At 41.5% G+C, this 25,599-nt stretch overlaps 1 protein-coding gene across 2 annotated transcripts in view; it reads left to right on the top strand.

Annotated features, from left to right (window-relative positions):
* Positions 1-25,599, top strand: part of LOC124595379 (deubiquitinase DESI2) — a 124,605-nt gene that overhangs the window by 51,318 nt on the left and 47,688 nt on the right. For both annotated transcript variants that reach the window (XM_047134097.1, XM_047134096.1), the window contains exon 2: positions 24,399-24,573. In XM_047134097.1, the coding sequence (XP_046990053.1) occupies positions 24,451-24,573 (123 nt within the window). In that variant the 5' untranslated portion in view covers positions 24,399-24,450. The remainder of the gene's footprint in view (positions 1-24,398; positions 24,574-25,599) is intronic.

Genomic DNA, 25,599 nt, shown 5'->3' with positions numbered 1-25,599 from the left:
TTTTCTTCGTGGCAAAGTGATACTTCCAGCAGAGAGTACGAGTGTAGGACAGTAAATCTTTGACGAGGGCTGTTTGATTGAATCTGGGAGTGGGGCTGAAGGTGAGGCCTTTGGATAGGACAGAGGTTTCGGATTGGGAGAGAGGTTTGGAGGAAAGGTTAACTACTGAATTAGGGTGTTGTGGTTCCAGATTGTGTTGATCGGAATTTTGAGGTTTTGGGGGGAGTGGAGCTGGAAGTGGGAGATTGAGTAGATGGGAGAGACTGGGTTTGTGTGCAATGAGAGGAGGTTGAGGTTTGCTGGAAAGGTTGTGAAGGGTGAGTGAGTTGCCTTTCCGGAGGTGGGAAACCAGGAGATTGGATAGTTTTTTGAGGTGGAGGGTGGCATGCTGTTCTAATTTATGGTTGGCCTGTAGGAGGATGCTCTGAACAATTGTTGGCCTCATTTTCATAATCTGCCACCACAATACCACTCCTTTTAATATACTACACGCAGTTTTTTCGATATTTTCCCGAATTTCTTCACCCTTTAACGCGTTTTGGAGGCAACACAACCACCTAACCTTTGTGCACATTGTTGTTTACCAACCTAAGTTCATCACAGGATCAACATAGCTCAGCTTTAACCAACACTTTTTCGACTTTTTTACACCAGATCTCCAGTTGCTTTCTAGTTCACCTTTATCTCTCCCCATATATTTTTATTTTCATTTTCATTTCACCTCATGTTACACTTTCCACCTTCTAATACCATGTCACCCTCACAACACCCCCACAATGACCCCATTAAGTTTTATTTACATTCCCTCCGCAAACATGCCTTCGCCCTAGCCAGATTACGCTCGCATATTTTATTTTCTCAGGCTTGTCTGACATTTGGCATTACCCCCAAAGGCCTCACACTCAAAGTTCCCATCTCTGGCTGCAACCCTTCCTTCCATCAGTCCCTATACCAGTTCCAAACTGAACAATCCATTGCCCTCACCCACCTAATCCTTCACCTACACATCAACTCAGCCAATGAACACACCCGTCAACTCCTATCCTTAATAAAAGTCCTTAATCTTTCCTCTCCCACATCCACACCGGCTGTTCAGAGCATCCTCCTACAGGCCAACCATAAATTAGAACAGCATGCCACCCTCCACCTCAAAAAACTATCCAATCTCCTGGTTTCCCACCTCCGGAAAGGCAACTCACTCACCCTTCACAACCTTTCCAGCAAACCTCAACCTCCTCTCATTGCACACAAACCCAGTCTCTCCCATCTACTCAATCTCCCACTTCCAGCTCCACTCCCCCCAAAACCTCAAAATTCCGATCAACACAATCTGGAACCACAACACCCTAATTCAGTAGTTAACCTTTCCTCCAAACCTCTCTCCCAATCCGAAACCTCTGTCCTATCCAAAGGCCTCACCTTCAGCCCCACTCCCAGATTCAACCAAACAGCCCTCGTCAAAGATTTACTGTCCTACACTCGTACTCTCTGCTGGAAGTATCACTTTGCCACGAAGAAAAATGATCCTAATCCTACTCCTAATGATCCGACTCCTCAAGACACCATCCAAATTGAACCCTGCCTGGAACAGTTCCGTCCTCCGTCACAGCGGGACCCACCTCCTCTTCCTCAAAATCACCCTCTCCAAACCTTCCAGGAATTTCTGACTTCCAGCCTTGCATCTCAATCCTTCCCCCAACATCACCACTGCTGAAGCCCAGGCTATCCGTGATCTGAAGGCTGACCGATCCATCGTCATTCTTCCGGCGGACAAGGGTTCCACGACCGTGGTACTTGATCGTCGGGAGTATGTGGCTGAGGGACTGCGTCAGCTTTCAGACAACACCACATACAAAGTTTGCCAAGGTAACCCCATTCCCGATGTCCAGGCGGAGCTTCAAGGAATCCTCAGAACCTTAGGCCCCCTGCAAAACCTTTCACCTGACTCCATCAACCTCCTGACCCCACCGACACCCCGCACCCCTACCTTCTACCTTCTTCCTAAAATCCACAAACCCAATCATCCCGGCCGCCCCATTGTAGCTGGTTACCAAGCCCCCACAGAACGTATCTCTGCCTACGTAGATCAACACCTTCAACCCATTACATGCAGTCTCCCATCCTTCATCAAGGACACTAACCACTTCCTTGAACGCCTGGAATCCTTACCCAATCTGTTACCCCCGGAAACCATCCTTGTAACCATTGATGCCACGTCCTTATACACTAATATTCCGCACGTCCAGGGCCTCGCTGCGATGGAGCATTTCCTTTCACGCCGATCACCTGCCACCCTACCTAAAACCTCTTTCCTCATCACCTTAGCCAGCTTCATCCTGACCCACAACTTCTTCACTTTTGAGGGCCAGACATACCAACAATTAAAGGGAACAGCCATGGGCACCAGGATGGCCCCCTCGTACGCCAACCTATTCATGGGTCGCTTAGAGGAAGCCTTCTTGGTTACCCAAGTCTGCCAACCCAAAGTTTGGTACAGATTTATTGATGACATCTTCATGATCTGGACTCACAGTGAAGAAGAACTCCAGAATTTCCTCTCCAACCTCAACTCCTTTGGTTCCATCAGTTTCACCTGGTCCTACTCCAAATCCCATGCCACTTTCCTTGACGTTGACCTCCACCTGTCCAATGGCCAACTTCACACGTCCGTCCACATCAAACCCACCAACAAGCAACAGTACCTCCATTATGACAGCTGCCACCCATTCCACATCAAACGGTCCCTTCCCTACAGCCTAGGTCTTCGTGGCAAACGAATCTGCTCCAGTCCGGAATCCCTGAATCATTACACCAACAACCTGAAAACAGCTTTCGCATCCCGCAACTACCCTCCCGATCTGGTACAGAAGCAAATAACCAGAGCCACTTCCTCATCCCCTCAAACCCAGAATCCCCCACAGAAGAACCACAAAAGTGCCCCACTTGTGACAGGATACTTTCCGGGACTGGACCAGACTCTGAATGTGGCTCTCCAGCAGGGATACGATTTCCTCAAATCCTGCCCTGAAATGAGATCCATCCTTCATGAAATCCTCCCCACTCCGCCAAGAGTGTCTTTCCGCCGTCCACCTAACCTTCGTAACCTGTTAGTTCATCCCTATGAAATCCCCAAACCACCTTCCCTACCCTCTGGCTCCTATCCTTGTAACCGCCCCCGATGCAAAACCTGTCCCATGCACCCTCCCACCACCACCTACTCCAGTCCTGTAACCCGGAAGGTGTACACGATCAGAGGCAGAGCCACGTGTGAAAGCACCCACGTGATTTACCAACTGACCTGCCTACACTGTGATGCGTTCTATGTGGGAATGACCAGCAACAAACTGTCCATTCGCATGAATGGACACAGGCAGACAGTGTTTGTTGGTAATGAGGATCACCCTGTGGCTAAACATGCCTTGGTGCACAGCCAGCACATCTTGGCACAGTGTTACACCGTCCGGGTTATCTGGATGCTTCCCACCAACACCAACCTATCCGAACTCCGGAGATGGGAACTTGCCCTTCAGTATATCCTCTCTTCTCGTCATCCGCCAGGCCTCAATCTCCGCTAATTTCAAGTTGCCGCCACTCATACCTCACCTGTCTTTCAACAACTTCTTTGCCTCTACACTTCTGCCTCGACTGACATCTCTGCCCAAACTCTTTGTCTTTAAATATGTCTGCTTGTGTCTGTATGTGTGGATGGATATGTGCGTGTGTGCCAGTGTATACCTGTCCTTTTTTCCCCCTAAGGTAAGTCTTTCCGCTCCCGGGATTGGAATGACTCCTTACCCTCTCCCTTAAAACCCACTTCCTTTCGTCTTCCCCTCTCCTTCCCTCTTTCCTGATGAGGCAACAGTTTGTTGCGAAAGCTTGAATTTTGTGTGTATGTTTGTGTTTGTTTGTGTGTCTATCGACCTGCCAGCGCTTTTGTTCGGTAAGTTACCTCATCTTTGTTTTTATATATAATTTTTCCCACGTGGAATGTTTCCTTCCATTATATTAACTAAGTAATTAACTATAGGTGACTAGCCAACTTCATATATATGCTCTATGTAACCAACTAACAAACTATTGGTGACTAGCCAACTTGATATACATGCTCTAAAAGTCATTCCATGTCAAGCGACCAAAGGATTGCACCTCAACCCTCTCCAATTTTGATGAAGTTTATGCAAGATATACATGTAGATTTTACATGAATCGTTGCCAAATTACAGCTTCATAAGTAGTATGTTTAGGCCAATAGACACATCTTTATGAAGCCTACTTTTTTGACATTATGAGTTGAATGAATAAATCATTGAGTTTGTTTTGCCATTGCGCAGAATCTAAATGACTTATCATGACAAAACATAGTGATCCTGTTCAACTTTTTGGGTACAATAGCTTAGTTGTTGAACAAAAGCTCGAGTTATAGTAAATTTATTGTAATATGCTATGAAGGTGGCTCACAAATGTTGCAGTAACAAATTTGGACTGTATTTTATTGGCCTGTATGTATTGAAAGACAAACGTTGCGAAGCTGATTTTTTAGTCATGTGTGGTGTTATCTATGTTCAAAGTCTACTCAAAAATTTAATTAGTCAATTTTGACTCATTTTCTATTGGCCATATCTCCAAAGCAATCATTGAAAAGAGCTCAATTTGTCATACCAAGTAAAGTGTCTTTCATTTTTGAGGCAGACAGGTTTAAAGACAACAATGAAGTTTAAAAACATGCTTTGACCTCAGCGCCGAAGGGCACTTTTGTGTGGCAAAAAATGTTCAGATTTAATGTGTGCATTTTTAAGTGCTGTAAAGTCTGTTGTAATTACTGGTTAAATGTGTTGACCTGTAAATAAAAATTATTTCAAATTATCTGCCTACTAAGAAATGTTTATCTGGGTATTTAAATTTCTTTTGTTCTGTTTCAAAATTCCCCACAGAAATTTTCGTCATCTGTGATTGTTTAATTTTTTCGGGTGGAAATATGCAGCACTTTTACATTGTAAAATATTGAAATCAAAGGCAATAGGAGGTAAAAATTAAACGGTACTTTCATGGATATCAAAGAACTTTCAATGGCAGGTAGCACTGGCCTTGCAGATAATTCTGCATGTCATCGGAAAACATTTGTGCATCAACCAGGCTTCAAACTAATCTCATAGAATTTTCAGTAGTACTACAAGAATTACTAAACCAAAGAAGTGAAATATGTCTCATTGAAAATGCCCAGATATGCTTTCATCACAAAGCGATAGCCTACTTTTGAAATTGAACAAGTATGAATTTCTGCAACAATCCCATTGTAAACCTTTTGGTGCAAAGAACCATTCTGTAAAAAAGGGGTTATGGATTGTTAATGCAAGAATAGCCAATCAGTTGTAAGCTGTGCAAAGAGCAGTGTGAAACCTGCTCAGAAGATTTGTCCAATTTGAAGAAAACAGTTTTCTGGAAAGAACACAACAAAGTCTCAGTTAACTTCATCCCAGTCAGATGATGAACCAGAGTTAGCATATCCAGCAGAATCATTCAGTACAAGTCTAACTACTAGTGGGGTCGCTCCTCTAAGATTTCAGTGTACCAACAAGGGATGCCAAAGGTTATATAGAATGAAAAGCAAGTGAAACTCAAAAGGCAGTTGTGAATAACATTGTTGCTGCCGGAGGCTTTAACATAAAAGATTTTCAATATCTACACGAGCAAGGCATATCCTGAATGTGAAGATTAAAATCAGCTGATTAAAGAATTGAAAGAGAAGTTGCAATTATCAAGGCAACCTGAAGAATTGCAGATTTTGACATTAGTACCTCAAGGCTGGACAGTGAACGAGGTAATGCAAGAATTTGGTGTTTCAGAAAGGGTGGTAGAAGCATATAGAAATTAAAGATAGAAAATTATGTATTGTTGGCACTGCCAAAGAACAGCTGTGGCAAGAAGATTCCAAATGTTGTAAGAGAAATAGTAGTAACATTTTTCAAAATAAAGAACTTAGCCGAATTTTCCCAGGTAAAAAACTGTATTTCAATTAGAATACATGGAACTGTAACAATGAAAACAATCAGTTATTGATAAAATTATTTAATTGGATAGATAAAAATCTACTCACCAAACAGCAGCACAATAAACACGTAAAAACTTGTGATTGGCAAGCTTTCAGAGCCAGTGGCTCCTTTATCAGGCAGAAGGGGGAAGGGGAAGGAAGAAAGGTGAAGGAAAGCGACTGGAGAGGTCTGGGAAAAGGGGTAAATTTTGGGAAAGTTACCCAGAGCTGTGGGTCAGGGGAGACCTACTCTATAGGATCAGAAGGAAAGACTATTGTTGGGGACTGCATCGGATGAGATTTGAAAACCTGAGAACTTAAAGGTGGAAGACAGGGTCTATCCAAGACAAAGATTACTACTAAAATATCGTGCACAAGTTAGTGGGGATTGAGAAGCTAAGTGCATTGTACGTAACAGAGGTGGGAGGGGCAGTGAAAATAGATGGGAAAGAGAATGAAAGATGTTGAAAACTAAAACAGAGTGAAGCAAAGAGTAGTACAGTGAAGAAAAGCTGAGACGGAAGAAATTAACGTAAATTAATGCCAGGTGGATGGCGAGAACCAAGGACATGTTGTAGTGCTAGTTCCCACGTGCGGAGTACTCAGAAATTGGTGTCTGGGGGGAGAATGCAGATGGCGCATGTGGTGAAAAAGGCGCCGAGGTCAAGAATGTCATGTTGTGTTGTAGAGCATGCTCTGCAACAGGATACTGTGTGTTGCCAGTATATAGCCTCTGCTTATGCCCATTCATCCCAATTGATAATTTGGTGGTAGTCATGCCGATGTAGAAGGCTGAACAGTGTTTACATAATAGCTGGTATATGATGTGTAATTTCACATGTGGCTCTCCCTTCGATAGTATGTTTTGCCAGTTACAAGGATGTTATAGGTGGTGATAGGAAGGTGCATAGGACAAGTCTTGCTGCAGGGATGGTCACAGGAGTAGGAGCCATAGGGTAGGGAGATGGGTGCAGGAGCAGCATAGGGTCTGACAAGAATATTGCGGAGATTTGGACAGTGATGGAAAGCTATTCTAGGAGTGGTAGGCAAAATTTCAGACAGAATGGATATCATTTCAGGGCATGATTATAGGAAGTGGGGTTGACAGTATAGCTCACTCGAGTCCATTTTAATTGATAGTATCAACACATTCAGCAACTGAATCAATGAGAACTGAAACAGTAGGCCTTAGGAACTACAAAGAATAAGACTGGTAGTGGCAAAGCCGACATGAACCAATGCAAGGTCGCGCAAAGGGTATGTTTTTAATCTAATGAAAGAATAAGTTTATTTGTTCTTAAATGCAATGTCTAAAAAATAAAAACGTCTTTTCTGATCAAACAGAGTAAACTCTTTCCAATGGTGCCAAGGAAAATCAGATTTGGGTGATCCCTTTTGAATTATGGCCTCTTGAAAATGTGCCAAAAAAAACTAAAAACCTATTCAGAAGACTTGAAACTTAGATAAGTCAGTTTCTATTTGAACCATCAAGGTACCACTTATAGAGCTTTTTGTCATGCTGAAAGGCTGCAGATGGCTAAAGATTCAGCTTCAGAAAGTTATTCATTCAGTAGATACAGGCTGATAAAATATGATCCAAATTTATGAGCAATTTTGATAGCACATTTTGATAAAGTTATCATAATATGAGCTTTCATTCTACAACTGAGATGTACCCAAAAAGTTGGACAGGACGACAAGTCTCTTAAGTCACAAACAATCATAAAACTAAGTTGATGATTTATTCATTTAAGTTGTGAAGTCAAAAAAGTGGACTCCACAAAAAGGCAGCTAGTTTCCCAGTCATACTATTCATGAAGCTGTAATTTGATAAGCACCCAGGCAAGTCCTGTGTGTACATCCTGTAAAAATTTCATCAAAATTGAAGATAATCGATTGGGGAGCTTACCTAAATTTAGTCCACTTGAAATGAAATAACCCTAGTTAAGCATCACTGGAGCGATGGGAATTATCTTCCCATTGATGAGAAAGTGTCATTATTCCAGTTTTGAAATTGGGTAAACCCCTCTTCAGACAGACAGCTTTTGCCTGATCAGTTTAACGAATGTCCTCTCCAAGTTGCTTGAACATGTGGTAAGTCGAAAGCCTTATTGGACCCTTGATCCCATGATCTTTTGGCTGTACCCACTGTGGTTTTCACTGAGGCCACTCTACTGCAGGTAATGTAGTCCGCCTGGAGTTTGCCATCTGAACAGGTTTTGCCCAGCACCACTCCTTATTATAGTCTTCTCCAATGCACATAAAGCTTATGATACCACATGGCGCCATCACATTCTTGCCAACTTGACATGAGCAGGGCCTCTGTGCTCAATCCCAATTTTTATACAGAACTTTCTTCCATGTCACACTTTTTGGGTACAGGTTGACACTTCCCACAGCACCACCTATCTGCGGGAGAGGGGGGTTCTGCAGGGTTCTGTCTAAAGTGTCCTCTTTTTAGTGGCTATCAATGGCCTGGTGACAGCTGTGGGGAGTACGGTGTCCCTTTATTTGTGTGATTATTTTTTAAATTTATTTTTTATTTTATTTTATTTTTTTCCTTCCACGATGGACACTGCAGAACGCTGACTGCAGTGAGCAAGATGCAGAGCATAATGTGGGCTGTTACTCATGACTTCCATTTTTCAGCTGCAAAGACCTGCATCATGCATTTCTGTTGTTCATGTACAGTACATCTTCATCCAGATATGTACCTTGATGGCCAGTCCCTCAATTTGGTGGGCTCTCATTGTTTTCTGGGACTGTTCTTTGATGCCCAGTTGTCATGGCTTCCCCATCTTCATCAACCAAAGTGGACAAGTTGGTTGCACCTCAGTATTCTTCAATGCCTCAGCAACACCAGCTGTGCAGTGTGGACCGCTCTGCTCTGATACAGCTCACACAGCATTGGTCCAGGCCTGTCTAGATTATGGGAGTTCACATACGGCTCGGCATCACCTTCAACATTACAGATACTTTATCTGAAACATCATTGTAGGGTACGATAGGCAACTGGCACCTTTTGAACTAGCCACATGCTCAGCCTCCTAGTGGAGGCCGGGGTTCGACCACTGCGGTTTTTGCGTCAACAACAATTGATTGCTCAAGTTATGTTTCAGCTGCTCCCTGGAGCACCTGAGCTACCATCTCTTCTTTCCAGATAGGGAGGTCCACGTTCCACAACGGTGACCCAGATCTGGGGTTTCAAATGACTCTGCATCTAGTCCCTATTTTCTGAACTCCATCTTTTCCCTCTGCCACCTCTTTTCCCTGTCTGCTCATGTACACTTCCATGGTGCACCCTTCATCCACAGTTCTGTCTATATATATCACAAGGTCTGAAAGATGTGGCTCAACTTGAGGCCCTCTGCCGCCATTTCTTCTCCATTTTCTCAATGTTTCAGGGTTCAGAAGTAGTCTGTACTGGTAGCTCGATGGTTGCCAGTCATTCTGGCTTTGCTAATGTTTGTGTGGAATATGATCAACTCTCCTCCTTTCTGGATGACTGCAGTGTTTTCACTTTCAAGTTGGTAGCTATCTCTCATGCTATTGACTATATCTGTTCCTGCACCAGTGAGTCCTTCCTCATCTGCAGTGACTTTTTGAGCAGTTTACAAGATTTTGACCAGTGTTACCCTCGCACGATTATTCAGTATACCTTTTTAGCCCATGAGCAATGTAGACACTCAATGGTATTTGTCTGAACCACAGCTCATGTTGAGATCTTGGGGAATGAACTTGCTGACAGGTGGGTCAAAGTGGCTACTGGCAAGCTGCCTCTTGAAATCAGTATTATGGAGGTTGACCTTTGATTGGTATTATACCATCAAGTTCTAAGGATTTGGAATATGGAATGGCTCACTCCAACTTTGCTGGACGAACTACAGACAGTAAAAAGAGACCAAATTTGTGCAGGTCCTCCATGCGGACCTCTCGCAAGGACTCCATCTTCCTTTGTTGGCTCTGCATCGGTCATGCTCAACTGAGTCATAGTCATCGTCATCTCCTCTGTCACAAGGACCTGCCCCACTGTGGCTGTGGTTCACATTTTGCTGTGCTATCCTAACCTAGCCAGCCTGCGACAAATATTTAATCTCCATGACTCGATACGCATGGTAGTAGTAAACGATGCCTCAGCAGCTGACCTTGTTTTAAGGTATATTCGTGAAGGGTGCTTTTACCCCACTCTCTAAGGGAAGGTGCCTCAGCCTCGTTGGCCCAGCAAGGAGTTGGCAGAATGCCCTGTTGCCTTCTCTGCTCTGCCCCCAATGGGCAGCAGCCGTCTGGGCTTGGAACTCTTCCCCAGACTTCACCCTGGCTGCTGTTTTGCTCTTCTTCCTCCACCTTGCCTTATTTGTTTGACTTGGTGTCCGTCCTCTGTTTTCCTGTGCTTCTCTTGCTCTGTTCGTGTTGCTAGTATTTTCTGGGTATTGGTGGGCGGGGTGCCTCTGACAAGTGGTGAGGGATATGTTCCCCATCACACTTGCTGCATTTGGGATCCTCCGGCTGCTCCCTGGATGGGGCATCTCGCATACCTTCCTTCTTTTCTCCTCCTTTCTTCTTTCTTGTTACTTCAGCAGATATTGAGGTTTCCTTTCCTAGGTTTCGTGCTGTAGGCCCATCTTTGATGTGTAGTTTTGCTGACTTGCCTGTTCCAGGTGGGACTGGTGACCTCATAGTATGGTCCCTTTAATCAATAAACCAACCAACCAATCAGTTGTATTCATCAAACAAATAACATTGATACTTACTGCAGAAACAGCTCTGTCCATGACTGTAGGACAAGATCTGGACTGAACATGCATTTACCTAGAAAGAATAAACACAAAATTCAAAACAGAATTTTCTGCCAAGGAATAAAACTGCAATAAATTTCCTAAGGAGATTAACAAAATTGCTAAGTTTAACTTATTTAAAAAGGCAGTTAAAAAGTACCTGTTAAACAATATATTCTGTACATTGAACGATTGCTTGGATAGTAAAGAGTAGGAGAATGGTGGAAAAATAACACAAGTGAATAATAATAGTGATGATGAAGGGAAAAAAAAACACACACACACACACACACACACACACACACACACACACACATATATATACATACTGCTAAAGCCGTGCAGTGTATAATACTAACATCTTATCCTCTATCTGAACTCAGTATATCACTTGCTAAAGGGGGATGTTGACTCAGTTTTTTAGACTAGAATATTAAAAGTAGCAGCACACAAAATGTAAACTAAGTATCCTCGTTGTAGTCCTGATTTCAGATGATTGTGTGTGTAGCATTCCATTGTGAAACCATGTGTGTGTAGTGTGTGCAGTGACAAGAGTGAGAAACAAATGAACAGTAAACATTTGATGTTTACAGTATGAAATTGTAAAATAGTATAGGGCTAAACAGAATGAGGGTAGCACCAGTTTTAAACAGACTGGCCTTGTATTCAGGACGAAATTCTCCATGCAAGCCAAGAAGTATGTGCCCATCATGATTGGGGCACAACAGTTTTCTGACCAGTTAACCATTGCCGTGGCTGGGTGGTACCTGTGGGGAGAGCCCCCATTTGGAGTGGGTGGTACCATGCTGGATGATTCGCCCAAGAAACAGTGGCTGCAAGGCCCCAACAGTCTCTTCGGATTGGATAGATTATTACACGGCCCCATGACATTTCCTTTCCTGGCTACACTGTGGGGAGGAATGAGCTAGATGTCTAAGAGGGAAACACTTCAGCTGGTACTTGGTAGGCGTTGTGGGGATAGTTTTACTGCAGCAAAATCATTATTTTTTTGTCAAAAACATTGAAGAAAAATTTGGGGAAGTTCAGTCTCTGCGAAAGAAAAATGTGAAATGGTTCTTCATTAATTAAAACTCCCTCTGCTGCCCAATCTACAGATCTTCAGGCATGTGATTGTCTAGGTGACATTACTGTGACACACACTAAACTTCAGACATGGTCCAGGGAATCATCTCTCACAGAGATCTTACATCCCAAACAGATTAGAAGCTCTTCACTAACCTCTAACGGTGATGCATACATTTATATGTAAAAAGAGCTCCAAGGATAATCATAAGAATACAAGCAATTTTATCTTAATCTATGAAGGAACGTTCTACCAGATAAAGTAAAGGTCATAGTGTGCAGGTGAGAGTTGAAACCATATGTCCCGCTGCCTATGAGATGCTTCAAATGATTACACTTCGAGCATATGTCATACCACTGCTTGGTGTACCCAAAATGAAGCAACTGTGGACGATCAGTCCACATAGGTTGTCTTTGTGAACATCCACCTTTATGTGTCAGCTGTGCTGAACATCACTCTCCATGTTTGCCAGTGTACACAGTTATCAAGAAAGAACAGAAGATCCAGGAATACAAATCTATTGCCTGCCTATCATATAGTGAGATACTGAGGCACGGAGGTAATATAAATTCCTGCATCCTGCTGATGTTATGCTTACATGACCATCCTTGCCCCCTCTCCCTCACCACAACCTTCACCAGACCAGATCCCCCACCACCCTCCCCTCCCGTGGTTCTCACAGTACCTTCTTCAGGATCTACATCCCACACCTAGCCAGAGAAATGTTGTTCTTCGGCAAGTGCTTGTGACAGAGCTCCTTCTTGGGATCCCTCTCTCTAGCAACCCTTGGACTGGACGCCTGACACTAAATAATGGCTGAACCAGCCTTGGTCTCAGGAGCACTTACTTTTCATCTGTCCTCGCACACAGTGCAGATATCCCTTTGAGTGAACCTTTCCCATAAAATAGGAAAACAAGAATAAGAATCAGGACAAGGCTCTTCTGTTGCCCCTGGAGTTGTCAGATCCCCCCCCCCTCCCCCCCCCCCCCCCCCCCCCCCCCCCAATGCCGTCAGATTCTGAACAGCTGTTTGTGGATCTGGTTCCATTCCCACTGGTGACATGCAGTGATCCTGTGGCGTGACTGGTCCTCGTGTCCCCTTTTCACTTAACCTTGTCAACAGTTGTATGATTGTTCAATGCAATTGTAATGGGTACTACTGTCACCTGTCAGAACGACAATACCTTATTGCCTCTTCTTCTTCAGTTTGCATTGCTCTCCAAGAAACAAACTTCACTAATGACCATTCTCAAACACTCTGTGGTTATTGTGCATTCTGTAGGAACTGTGCTGGTACCAAGAGGGCATCTGGAGGGGTCTGTACTTCAATTTGTATTGATGTCATCAGTGAATGGATTCCCCTTCGTACCTCATTGAAGGCAATAGCAGTGTGAGTCCAAAGAACCTCAGTAATGTTTACCTGCCTCCAGGCAGGCCACTTACTTATGTTGGATTGACCACATTAACCCAACAACCCCCCCCCCCCCCCTTTTCTCCCGCTTGGGGTCTTCGGTGCACACTAGCCCTTGTGGATTAGTACCATTACATCTGGTAGGGTCTTACTTATTGACCAGCTTCTCACAGATCATGATCTGTGCATCCTCAGTGATGGTTCTCATACCCTCTCCAGTGCTGCCAATGGCACCTTTCCAGCTATCTTAAAACGCAGTAAGAAGGAGTACTGGGAGTGCTGTGTCTCCTCACTGGGGATTTATGCATCTTCATCTCAGGTGCAGGCCAATCTCCATGGTCTTATGGGCAGTGAACAATCAACAGCTGTTCCAGGTCATGTCCTACAGAGTAATATTTGTACTGATTCATCAGTTCTTCCAGAATACCTTGTGATCCACTTTGCAACAGATCAGCATCCTCTACCTATACAGCAACCTTTCTACTGCAGAAGCTACAAGTTGAAGATAACCCCATTATGTTTCACTTCCCACCAAGCTGAATCCTATAATGAGCACTTCACTGACTGGGACCTACTTCAGGCTCGTGCCTTGAGCCACAACACAACCCCAGGCCGTGATGCAATTCACAGTCAGATTATGGAACACCTGAATGTTCCCCAAAGGCAACATCTCCTCAGGGTCTTCAACCATCTTTGGCTCCACAGTGTGTTACTCTGCAATGGCAAGACAGCATAATTGTCCCAGTCCTTAAACCAGGCAAGAACCCAACATCTCTTGACGGTTACCTGCCGATTAGCCTTACCAACATACACTATAAGCTGTGATCTTGTAGTGTTTTGCTTATGCTCTTCATGGATATGCTGCCGGATTTGATCGTCCTCGCTACACGATATTTTTGTGATCCATCTGGCCGCCATCTTCAGGTGAGATCACTAAGTACACAATCACGCCAGAACTTAATGAACATCAGAAATGGCGGCTGCTTTATACGCCGGGTCCAGGTCACTGCACCTGCGCGAGAAGCGGAAGAGCTGCCCCCTGTGAAGCAAAGAATTGCAGCGTCGCCAGTGGTAGAAACTGGCGAAAGTGATAAATCGCAAATTAGTGTTTAGCGGGTCGAAAATCAGACTGTTGTCATTTTATATCCAATAAAACAGGGTTCCATAGCTTGCTTAAAGGAAAACTTTTATCTCTATTAATAATGTCATCAGACAATCGTATTTCAATGGATTCCATGAGCACACGATTCCCAGTAATGAGAAGCCGGAGCAATGATTTGCGTCTCTTCAAACGACATGTTATGCCCTTCATTGAGACAGCGTTTGGCGAGGGCAGATTTTTCAGGCTGGAACAAACTTGTATGATGCTCACATTCCATACATCGGTCATGAACAGTGTGAATAGTCTGTCCAATATAGGCATTTCTACAATGGCAGGGAATTTTATAAACTCCAGGCTTTCTCAATCCCAAATCATCTCTTAACAGATCCAAACAGGACTCTAAGTCATGGCCAAAGGCAAAAGAATACTTTTAATGTCATATTTCCTGAGAATTCTAGAAATTTTTCAAGAGATACTTCCAGATAAGGGTAGAAAAGCAACTGATATACTAGTATCTGGCCTTGCTTCTCTTGATGGTCCAAACTGAAAAGCACGATTGATTTGATAATCAGTAAATCCATTGAGCTCGAAGACAACCTTAAGATGATCTAGCTTCTGTGTCAAATTTTCAAAATCAGAAATGGCGTAAGCTCTCTTGACTAATGTATGTAGAACTCCCATGTGCTGATGTCGTGGATGACAGCTCATAGAATGAAGATAGCAGTCCATATGTGTGGGTTTATAGTATACACCATGTCCCTAGGTACAATTTTCTCTTTTGTGTACTAGAACATCCAAAAAAGGTAATTTTCCATCTTTTTCAATTTCCATTGATAATTTGATGCTTGGATGAAGACAGTTAAAATGATCTAATAACAGATTAAGAGCTTCCATTTCATGTGGCCAAACAATGAAAATACCATCCACATATCTCCAAATACATGTAAGTTGAAGAGAAGTAGTCCTGAGTATGATATCTTCAAAATCCTCCATGAAAAGATTGGCGACATAGGGGAAAGAGGACTCCCCATAGCCACACTGTCAGTATTTTTTTTTTCAAAAAATATGCCATTAAATAAAAAATATGTTAATGTCAACACATGACGACACAGCTCAGTAGTTTTATCATCCAAAAGTTGACCAATTAACAACAGGGACTCTTCCAAAGGTACCTGGGTGAAAATAGAAACCGCATCAAAACTAACTAATAGGTCAGATGTTCCATTGCATAAAGACTTCAACCGCTGAATAAAATCAATCGAGTTGGATAAATGATGATTACATTTCCCAACGTAAGGGCTGAGGGCGGAAGCAAGATATTTAGCTAAATTATAAGTGGTAGTGCCCAAATTACTAAGGATAGAACAAAGAGGAATTCCAGATTTATGCACCTTCGGTAAACCATACAACCTGGGTGGTACTGCTGCCCCTGGATGAAGTTTTTTGATGGTCTCCTTCAGCAGGGAGCTCTTCTTAATAAGTGAAATGGTCTTCTGCTTTATCCGATCTGTAGGATCACTCCAAAGTTTATGGTAAGCAGAATCATCCAATAAACAGGCCATGAGGCAAAAGAACAGTGACACTACCTTTATCAGCAGGAAGAACTAAGATTCTTATCTTCCCTCAATGACCGAATGGCCTTCCTTTCACAGGAAGAAATATTACTCTGTGTTAGCAGTGCATGGTTAAGATGATAAGAAACTTCCTGTCTAATTTCCTCTGCCAAATCTTCAGGAAAGCGAGCAATGGCCTGCTCAACAGCATTAATAAAATCAGTAATAGACAGGTTCTTAGATGTAGGAACAAAGCTCATACCTTTTTCCAAAACTGACAAAGTAGCATCATCCAGTTTTCTTGTCGGTTAAATTAATAACTGTCCAATGATGAGTAATGTTGTCAGATATGGATGGTTGTTGGCGAAGTTGAAAAAATTTCGGCGATTGTTTCTTAATAGTATTGTTCTACATAGAATCCGAATAGGCCCACAAAGCTTCATCATTGCACTTCCAGGATGCGGGAGACAGATGAGAAGGAAGTTCTAAATGCAAGAAATACAATTCTTTGGGTATCAGATCCAACCATTGACGTATGAAACGAATTCTCTCCCATACTAATGCAAAACTAGCACGTTTCTCGATCCTTTTTGCCATTTTAGTATCAATAAAGTGAGAAAATTGAGCAAATTTGGGAACAATACCTTCATCACGGCATCTCAATAAAGCTGCAGGGAAGGATGGTTGCACACAAATTGTGCTGCATTCTTTAATCTCATGGTCTTTTGTACCCCTGTCGCTGTTGTTTCTGGGAGGGGTGATCCACAACTGACAGTCTGCTTAGGTTGGAAACACCAATCCAACAAGCTTTTTCTAAACACCAACACTTTGTTGCAGTGTTGCAGCCTTTTTTGGCGTGCATAATGCATATGACACAATTGGCACCATCACATTTTACACACTCTCCATGACGGGCTTAGGAAGCCACCTACTGATTTTTATTTCTCGGTATTTATTGCGTTGATTGTTCAGGATTAGAGTCGACACCTCACTCAGCTACCCACAGGCCCAAGAGAATGGTGTCCCACGAGGCTGTGTATTGAGTATTACGGTCTTCCTTGTCACCATCAATGGGCTAGTGACCTCTTTTGGGCCACTGGTCACCCCTGTTTTATATGTCGACAATTTTTGCATTTTGTACAGCTCCCACTTGGTAACCTCTGCCGAATGCAAGCTGCATGAGTGCCATCTGGCAGGCCTATGCTTAAGCTCTTTCCCGTGGTTTACAGCTGTGTCCTACAAAAATGCAACTCTTGTGTTATGCCATTATACCACGGTCCATCCTGACCAGGAACTCTTCTTTAGCACCTAGCATCTGGTCATTGTAGCCCAGTCCCACACCTTGCGCCTCCTTTTTGATAAAAAAAACTGACTTGGCTGCCTGACATTTGTCACCTGAAGACTAGCTGCATGTGAAAGCTTAACTCTCTCTGCTTCCTTGGCCACACGTCTGGGGGTGTGAATCTTACCCATATTTACTGGGCCCTGGTTTCATTCCAGGTGGACTACGGTTGCCAGATTTATGGCTCAGCTGCTCTTCTCTCTTCAGATTTGGTGGTACCAGCTCTTGGTCTTCTGTGCAATTGCCATTCAACAATTCCCTGATCATCCCATGTATCCCATGCTCTTTACATACAAGGAGTTTCATCTTCCTGATTCCTGTCCTCGGGTGGGATTACCAGGTGGAGTGTGCCTCGCTTTCCTCTGCTAAGATTCCAGTCTCCCCTCACTGAATCGTTCATGCTGTGTTTCCTTGTGCACTACTCCTTGTATGGTGTCCAGGCCATGGATTAGGACCAATCTCTTCCAAGGTCCAAAAGTCTTAATTGCCCCAATGACCTTTTGGCATTGTTTTCATCCAGCTTTTCCAGGGTGCTACTGTCATTTACACCAATGGCTCTAAGACTGATCAGACAGAATATGCTTTTACTTCTCCCGCCAGTATGGAACGCGATTTGCTACAGGGAACATGTAGTGTGTTTATGGCAAAGCTGACAACTGGTAGCAGGCTTTTCAATTTTATTAAATGAGCCTCCCTTGACTATGATTTAATATTTACTGACTGATTGAACATGAGCAGTTTCCAGGCTATTTACGGATGCTGTTCTTGCCACCCTTTGGTGCCCACTGGTCATGATGTTCCCACTGACCTTTGTCGGGCTGCATTACTTACCCACCATTCACTTTGCCAACCCCATGTGTGAATTTGTGAGATCACATGAAATAACTGCTCACTCAGAAATGAACGACGACATCTGGTTATCTACTGCCCCACGTAACAAAATCCTCACAATCAAGGAAACTACTGCAGCATGGTGCTCTTCCTCCCACTTCTCCCAGAAGGAATCCACAGACCATTATTGCCTCCACATCAGTCATACCATGTTAACGCATAGTTTGCTTTTGTGTAATGAGCCGCTCCACTATTGCTGTTGTGATGTCTTACAGATAGTATCTCATATCTTGTTGGCGTGCCCTCTCTCGGCCTCCGTGCTAAGTATGGACTTGCTTACCCATTACCTCCAGTATTGGTGGATGATTCACAGATGGTTGAACTGGTTCTCAGTTTTTTCCATGAAAGCTGTTTTTATTCCCACTTATAAGGTTTTACTTTACCTCCAGAGCAGGGGCAAGGTGTGTCTCCTGCTGTAACCTTCTCACTTTTACTGCTCTGAATCTCCCAACTGGATCAGATGGACCACTCTTGGATCGAGGGAATGGACACCTCACTGTTTTGTCCCTTAGCTCCCGCCCCCCTTCTCTCTCTCTCTCTCTCTCTCTCTCTCTCTATCTCTCTCTCTCTCTCTCTCTCTCTCTCTCTCTCTCCAATCCACCAACCAATTCCTAACTTTTCCATGGTAAGCAATGTGCTTCGGGAAGATCTAATTAAAAATTGTGGTGTCTGTACTGGAAAGCCATCACATGTTTTGGATAATAGACAAATTGGGTCATAAAGAGCTCCATTTTTACCAAAGAGGTTTCACAAGCACCTGTATTGTTTAAGAACTCTAGTGCTACCAATTCTTCCTTTCTGTTGTTTCATCTTCCTTTATTTTCATTTTGTTTATTTTGCACAGTTCCAGCTGCTAAAAACCTGAACCTGTCAGAAAATGTGCTTATAATTCAGTCATCCCTACCAAGATATTCAAGTACTAGTTTTTTTAATGGTTATTATGGCCAGCATTATACTTTAGTTACCTCAGAAGCAAAATTGTACTTTGTTAAGTATGTTTTATCTATTCACATAAAAGAAGAGATAGAAAGATGAGAATTGGAGAACAGCTAGTAGTTTTTAATATTTTCTATATTACAATTCCATAATAGGGCCACAATTTTTGCTTGCTTTAGGTACTCAGAAAAAAATGGCCATATGCAAAGACTTTTCCATTATGTTTGTTAATGGAGTTTGTATGCTCTATATGCAAGTATTCCAAGCACCTTGGCAAGTCATCTAAGCCTGCTAAATACTTGTTTTTAAATTTTTGAACTATCTTTCTGACTTCTTGCTCTATAGTGGAATACATCATCAGTTTGCTGGCTACATAAAATTCGTTTTGCATGCTACACAAGATTAAGGAAAATTTTGTTGCAGCTTCACTGCAACACCCAAAAAATATAGTTGTAAACTGTACCCTTTTGTGTATGAGTAGCATTTTCATCAGAAGTTGATAAATGCTCAATATTTCAGAATGTAAATATTTGTAGCTTGTTGCCATGTGTGCCCCATTGAAATGGTTTGGTCAAAATCCAATATTAGCTGCTGTGTACAGGGAATGACTATGAGTTTTTGTAAAACTCAGTACTAGCCTTAGGCCAGTTAAAGCAAAAGTCAGTAAACGCAAACTGTGTTCTGCTTCTGAGAGGCCTGAAAGAAGAATAACAATGTGAGATGCCAATAAAAATGTATTACATAACTGTCAGTAATAATCTGAGAGAGGTGCCAGCAGGAAAAAAGAACATAAACTGTAGGCAAGCACTTGGTTTCAGAACCAACAACAGAAAAAGAGTAGGCCCTTAAACTATAAAATGGAAGTTAATGCAAGTGATTCAGAAAATGTTACATGTAACTAAGTCTACAGGAGTTAGAAGTCCAGCTCGAGAGTGAAAGCGTCCAAAAACTCCAACAAGAACAAGAAAACGCCAACTACTGCTTGTTCATGTTGAGTAGCAGACATATCAGTGAACCCAAAAGTCTTAGGAAGCAAAGAATGCAGAGCAGTGATCTCACTTACAGTGATATCAAAACTTTTCATTGTCATGTGAATATTTTAAACAAAACAGACAGGACAAATTATTGCTAAAAAAACATGGTAATCACAGCACCAAAACACAGGAACATGAAGAAAGAAGCATAGAGATAGAAAACCATTTTAATAAAGTACAGCATAAGGAACATTTCAAGCAACATCAGGGAAGTCGAAAGATAGCGTCTAAAATTTGGCCAATAAATTTCATGTTACAGGGAAATTTACCGACTGAAAACAGAGGGGGAGGTCTCAGCACTACCAAAGATAATGAAGTTACACAAGCTGTAAAGAATGATATCAAAACACACAGGTTTAGAGAGAGCCACTATTCAAGGAAAATGTCCAGAAGAGGTTATTTACCATGCGAGCTGAATACAATCAGAATTTGGAAACAGTTCAATAAAAAATGGGAATTGTCTGGCTTCCCTGCTTGCTCTTTATCAAAATGCAAACATATTTTCCATCACTACTTTAATTTGTGCTCAACATGCAGGAAGATTGGTCTACTGAAATTAAAAAAGGAACAAGATCTGGACAAGAAGAATCAATTAATAACAAACCACAGGATGCACAGACTTTATGCATGAAAGTTCTGTGCAGTAAAGGAGAGGAGAAAATCCAAATGCGGTTAAAGTATGTTTTGATATATAACAGAATCAGCCAATACCAAAGTTCTGCATAGGTGAAGTATTCTGATCAAGACAGATTTGGGTATATAATTTTTGCATTAGCTTCATTCTTGAGCGCAGACAAAAGAAAATACTGCTTTTTGCACTTAGCTTGAAACAGGAGTACCAAAAGTACGTAAACAAGTAGCCTGTGCTTTTTGGGTTTTATCAGCAACTTGAGGCATCCCAGCCAGAAAATGGTCCAAATGAAATTCATTTATTTCCTGACTCCTATACGACTTAAACTAAAAGCCCTTGGCTGCCAAAGACTAGTCGTATGTGTATGAGTTGCATTTGTGTGTGTGTGTGTGTGTGTGTGTGTGTGTGTGTGTGTTTGTGTGTGTGTGTGTTCTTTTTTTTTCTGATGAAGGACTGTTTGGGATGAAAGATTTGTTTGACTGTGCTTTTGTTGTGCCTGCTGAGTCACTCAACATCTCTGCTATATGATGAGTAGCAACTTTCCTTTTCATAATATTGTCCTAAAAAATACAATAATTATATGCATACTAATGACCTTCTTGGAAGAGAGTAGAAAATTTAATAAGCTGGAACATAATTTCCCTATTCATGGTCACAGCTGCATGCCCTCTGACAGTGCGTTGGTAGAGTGGAAAGACTACTGAAAAATGAAGCTATTCTTTTGCCAACTGCATACTATAAAGCGCTGGAACAACATACATGCTTGCCATAGGTTCTGGAAGTCAGGGAATTTCAAACGCGTCAGAGATATCAGAGAAATATCTGGGAAATTTGGAAAAAAGAAACTGGAAAAGTCTCATTGTATGTCTCAGTAGATGAAATGGTTTATTTACTGAGGTGAGGTGTCATGCAACATCAGTGGCGGGGCGCAGCTGAGTACGTGCACTACTTCCCTACTCCTTCGTTCGTATTGCTTCTCTCCTTCCTGTCACTCCCCTCAGGTTGCAGTCAGTGCTGCCACCACTTCTTGCCACTAGCCTAACAGCTGCTGAAGAGAGGCAGGGAGGTGTGAGGACTGGTTTTTTTGGATCTGATTGACGGCAGACGCAGCAGCCAGAGAAGGCGATCATGTGTGCGTGAGTTGTATCAGAGTGATTGTGTGAATATGTGTGTGCTCTTGTTTTCTGACAAAACCTGTGGCTGAAAATTTAGGTGCAAGAGTGTGATTGGCTTTTCTACAAGGCTGTCTGTGGCTCAGCATTCATCTTTACAGTGACTTGCTACCTATCCTCATTATTATTTATTCTCAAAGTATTTGAACAAGTTACCTGTTGCATGGATTGATCACCATAGTCTCATTTCATCAACATGTTGTCTGTGGCTCATGAATAGCTGGCCACAAGAGTGGATTTCCACAACAGCCCAAAACCGCAGACTGTTTCTGTGGGTATTTGTAATGGATCGGGCCTGCCGATCTGAAACCATTCAGTTCCCACTAAGTGTACAGACCCTGCCTGTCGGATCTAGTCTCACTGATCTGCCTGCTGGCTAGTTCTGTGGTTTATCCATGGACCCAGGACTGCGGTGCTCCTCAGCAGGACAGAGGCCACGGGCGATGGATTTCACGAATTGCGACTGTCTCACTGCAAGGATGTTGTACTGTGTGGCATTTTATAGACGTTTTATTTGTTGTAGTACATTTTGGCACTTCAAAAGTAGTTTATATGGTAGAAAGTATGGATGATAAGAAGAAAATTGTGTCAGTCACTGGCAATTTGTACACTATGTACTCATTGATTTCTCAACAGAAAAATCACACAGTACCAGTAAAATAATAGATATAATACAGTGGGTAATTATTATTGTTATAGCCAGTGTTCTGTTTCGTATCAGTAGCATTTGTTGCTATTTTGCACTTCTGCTTATCAAACATTTACTGGAAAACGTGATATTAAAGTGTTATATTGTAGTATTTTATCATATTTCTTTGCAAAATGAATGATAAAGTAGCTGCTTTGTTGTAATTGTAGATGAAAAAGAAACAGAAAAAAATTGCTTTGAATATGTATATTAACAAAACTTTAAAATTCCATGTTTGCGTTTATTGTATTTGAAAATAACTTTCAAACTTTTTCATATACTCGGATATAAAAAAATGAAATTTTAGAAAAGTCAAGCACACAATCAGAATCATGCCTACAAAAGTGGTGTAGATGTTAAATTGTCTCTTTTTTTTTTTACATAATTAGTAGTTCGGTATGATACTTTACAAAATGTGTTTCCTGCAAACTTTACGTTTTTGTGTTTATTGACTTCTGAGAAAATGCCACTCATATATTTCATAACTGTGATAGTGTAGAAGTTCGTGGCTTAGTGTAGTGCTTTTGCAAAGAACTGAAGTATTTATTTTTCTTTCCTACTGCATCTGCTGTGGCTAAATGTGTCCCGGAAATTAGTTTGAACAATGTGCACTATTTAGAGAATGGGAAAACTGCATTTTTTTTGCACTTTAACCGAAGGTTGGGTTTGCAAATACTCTTGAAAAAGTATGTATTTCTGGTTCAGAGAACATTCTCTCATAAACCTGAAATTTTGTGGGATTTTCCCTGCCTTCCTTTTGGTTTGTTATCTGGCAGTAATTGTCTGAGAAGCAAAAATCTGCTTACCACATTTCACTTTTTCCTGCTGCTATCTTTTAGTACATGGTGTAAGACTGATCCTGTATTTTTGTTTACACTTGTGGCAATGTTTACTTTCCTGCTATGCCAGATGTGTTCAGAATATTTAGGAAGTTTTTACCAATTTTATTTTTAACACTTGCGTTTATGTTTATATCTACATCTAAGATTGTCAGTTTAGGAAATTGATACCAACCAAGACGGAAGTAAATTCGTTGTAAAAGGTACCGACATTGTCACTGGGTGGTCTTGTATACATACAAAGTAATTAATTTTTGGTTGATATCAATCTCCTGGTTTCTATTTAGTAGCTGACACTTTTCACTAGTTATAATCAGATCCTGCCTATCTTTAAAATGTGCACTATTTATGATACAGATGTACAGTCCACCACCCTTTATGGTAATTCTACAGTAGCAGCTTATCCTTTCATGTGGTGGTAATGCTACTTGGTGTACTTCAGCATCACTACATCAGTGCTTTGTAATGCATACTACTGTGCTGTTGAAAGGCTGTAATTCAGCTTCAAGGCGCCATATTTCTTGTAGTCTTTGTCCTTACAATTTCCCTTTTTTTTTTTTTTTTTTTTTTTTTTTTTTTTTTTTTTTTTTTTTTTTCGTGTTACTGATGAGTGAACCCTCCAATGTAGTACATTCTATCTTCTGTGTACCTGTTCCTGAAATCCCTATACGGGTTGAAACACTTTTTAGACAGGGGAACCTTTTATTGTGATCTATTATGAAGAGTTAAAGCTGTGAGATGTAAATTGGTCTTGATTTTATTTGCCACTTATCTCTGAATTCCATTTGTACACAAAAATGATGTTCCTGATTATGACAAGGATGTTGATGCATGTACAAATGTTTTGAGATTATGAATATTTTCCAAAAAGTATGACGACTGTTGATCTTTTCATGACTACTTCTCTTACAGGATCTTCTCGATAATGAAGAGTGTGTTGGAAAAGACACGAAATTCTGGTTGAATGTTTTCCTCGGGTTTGAGTTGTAACTTACCATTTCCCAGCTGCCTGGGATATCCAACAGAAGCTGAAGAACTTATTCCAAGGATGGCTCGAGAGCCAGTCATCTTGAATGTTTATGACATGGTAAGAATGTGTAGACTTGTTTCTTAAATTATAACCAATAAGAAAAAATCATTATTTATTTGTATTTTCTCCTACCAGTCACTTTTATTTGTTTTGTGTTTAATTTAACATAAACACATTTCAAGGATATCCTGCCCATCTTTAGGTGTTGTGCATACAGAAAATTATTGCTTAAAAATAAATTGTCTTAAACTAAATTAACATAGAACTTTTTGTTTACTGTTCACTGCTGGAGGGGTATTTGGAGGGAGGGGCAGTGGTTGGCCAGAAACTGATGTCCAGTGATGTCTTCTGCCAATGTGGAACTCACTCTCATTGTTTATTTATTATCATGGACAGCACAGCCTCTGTGGGGTGGAGATAGTTTTGCATCAGTTCTTATGTTGCAAATTTGTGTGGTACATTTTTTTATATGACAGTTATTCACCCTCAGTACACTTGCGGAGCTGTTGTGTAACATTACACTATTGTACTATTTATTTTGTCATTGTTTTTGGACATAACTCACTGCACAAATGTTTCTATATACATGTAAACTCTGTACACTTAATAAAATATGGCAGTCTTGTTACATGTGAATGAGTGTAGACTATTGCATTTTACAGTGATTTTTGCTATACTGTCAGTCTGGTGGTCCCGTGTTTTACATTGGCACATCTTCAATCTGTTCCATTAGATTAGGCTTAAAACTGCTGAAGAATTTGGAGTTTTTTTAACTCTGTTATCACATTAAGAATATTCTCTCCATATTTTGTATTATGAATGAACACTTCCATTTCTTCTGTGATATTCATTCTTTAACTTTTTCCGAGTTTGTGCAAAATTTCAAGATTATTTTCAATTTTGAAAGGATGGTCTGTGTCTTTAATATATGTTGCTACCACTAATTTGTTACATTTATCCAGTTTGTTGCAGTCTGTATGGTTTTTAAATTGAGTTCTGAAATTTCTGCCTGTTTGGCCTATAGGGCAGTTTTATCTCAAATGAAACAGGTCAAGAGTGAACTATTGTAAAGTTTGCTGAAAT

The sequence above is a fragment of the Schistocerca americana genome, chromosome 2 (genome assembly GCF_021461395.2).
Source record: "Schistocerca americana isolate TAMUIC-IGC-003095 chromosome 2, iqSchAmer2.1, whole genome shotgun sequence".
Lineage (NCBI taxonomy): Eukaryota > Metazoa > Arthropoda > Insecta > Orthoptera > Acrididae > Schistocerca > Schistocerca americana.
Note: the sequence above shows the minus strand (reverse complement) of the source record. Positions and strands in the feature narration are given on the sequence as shown.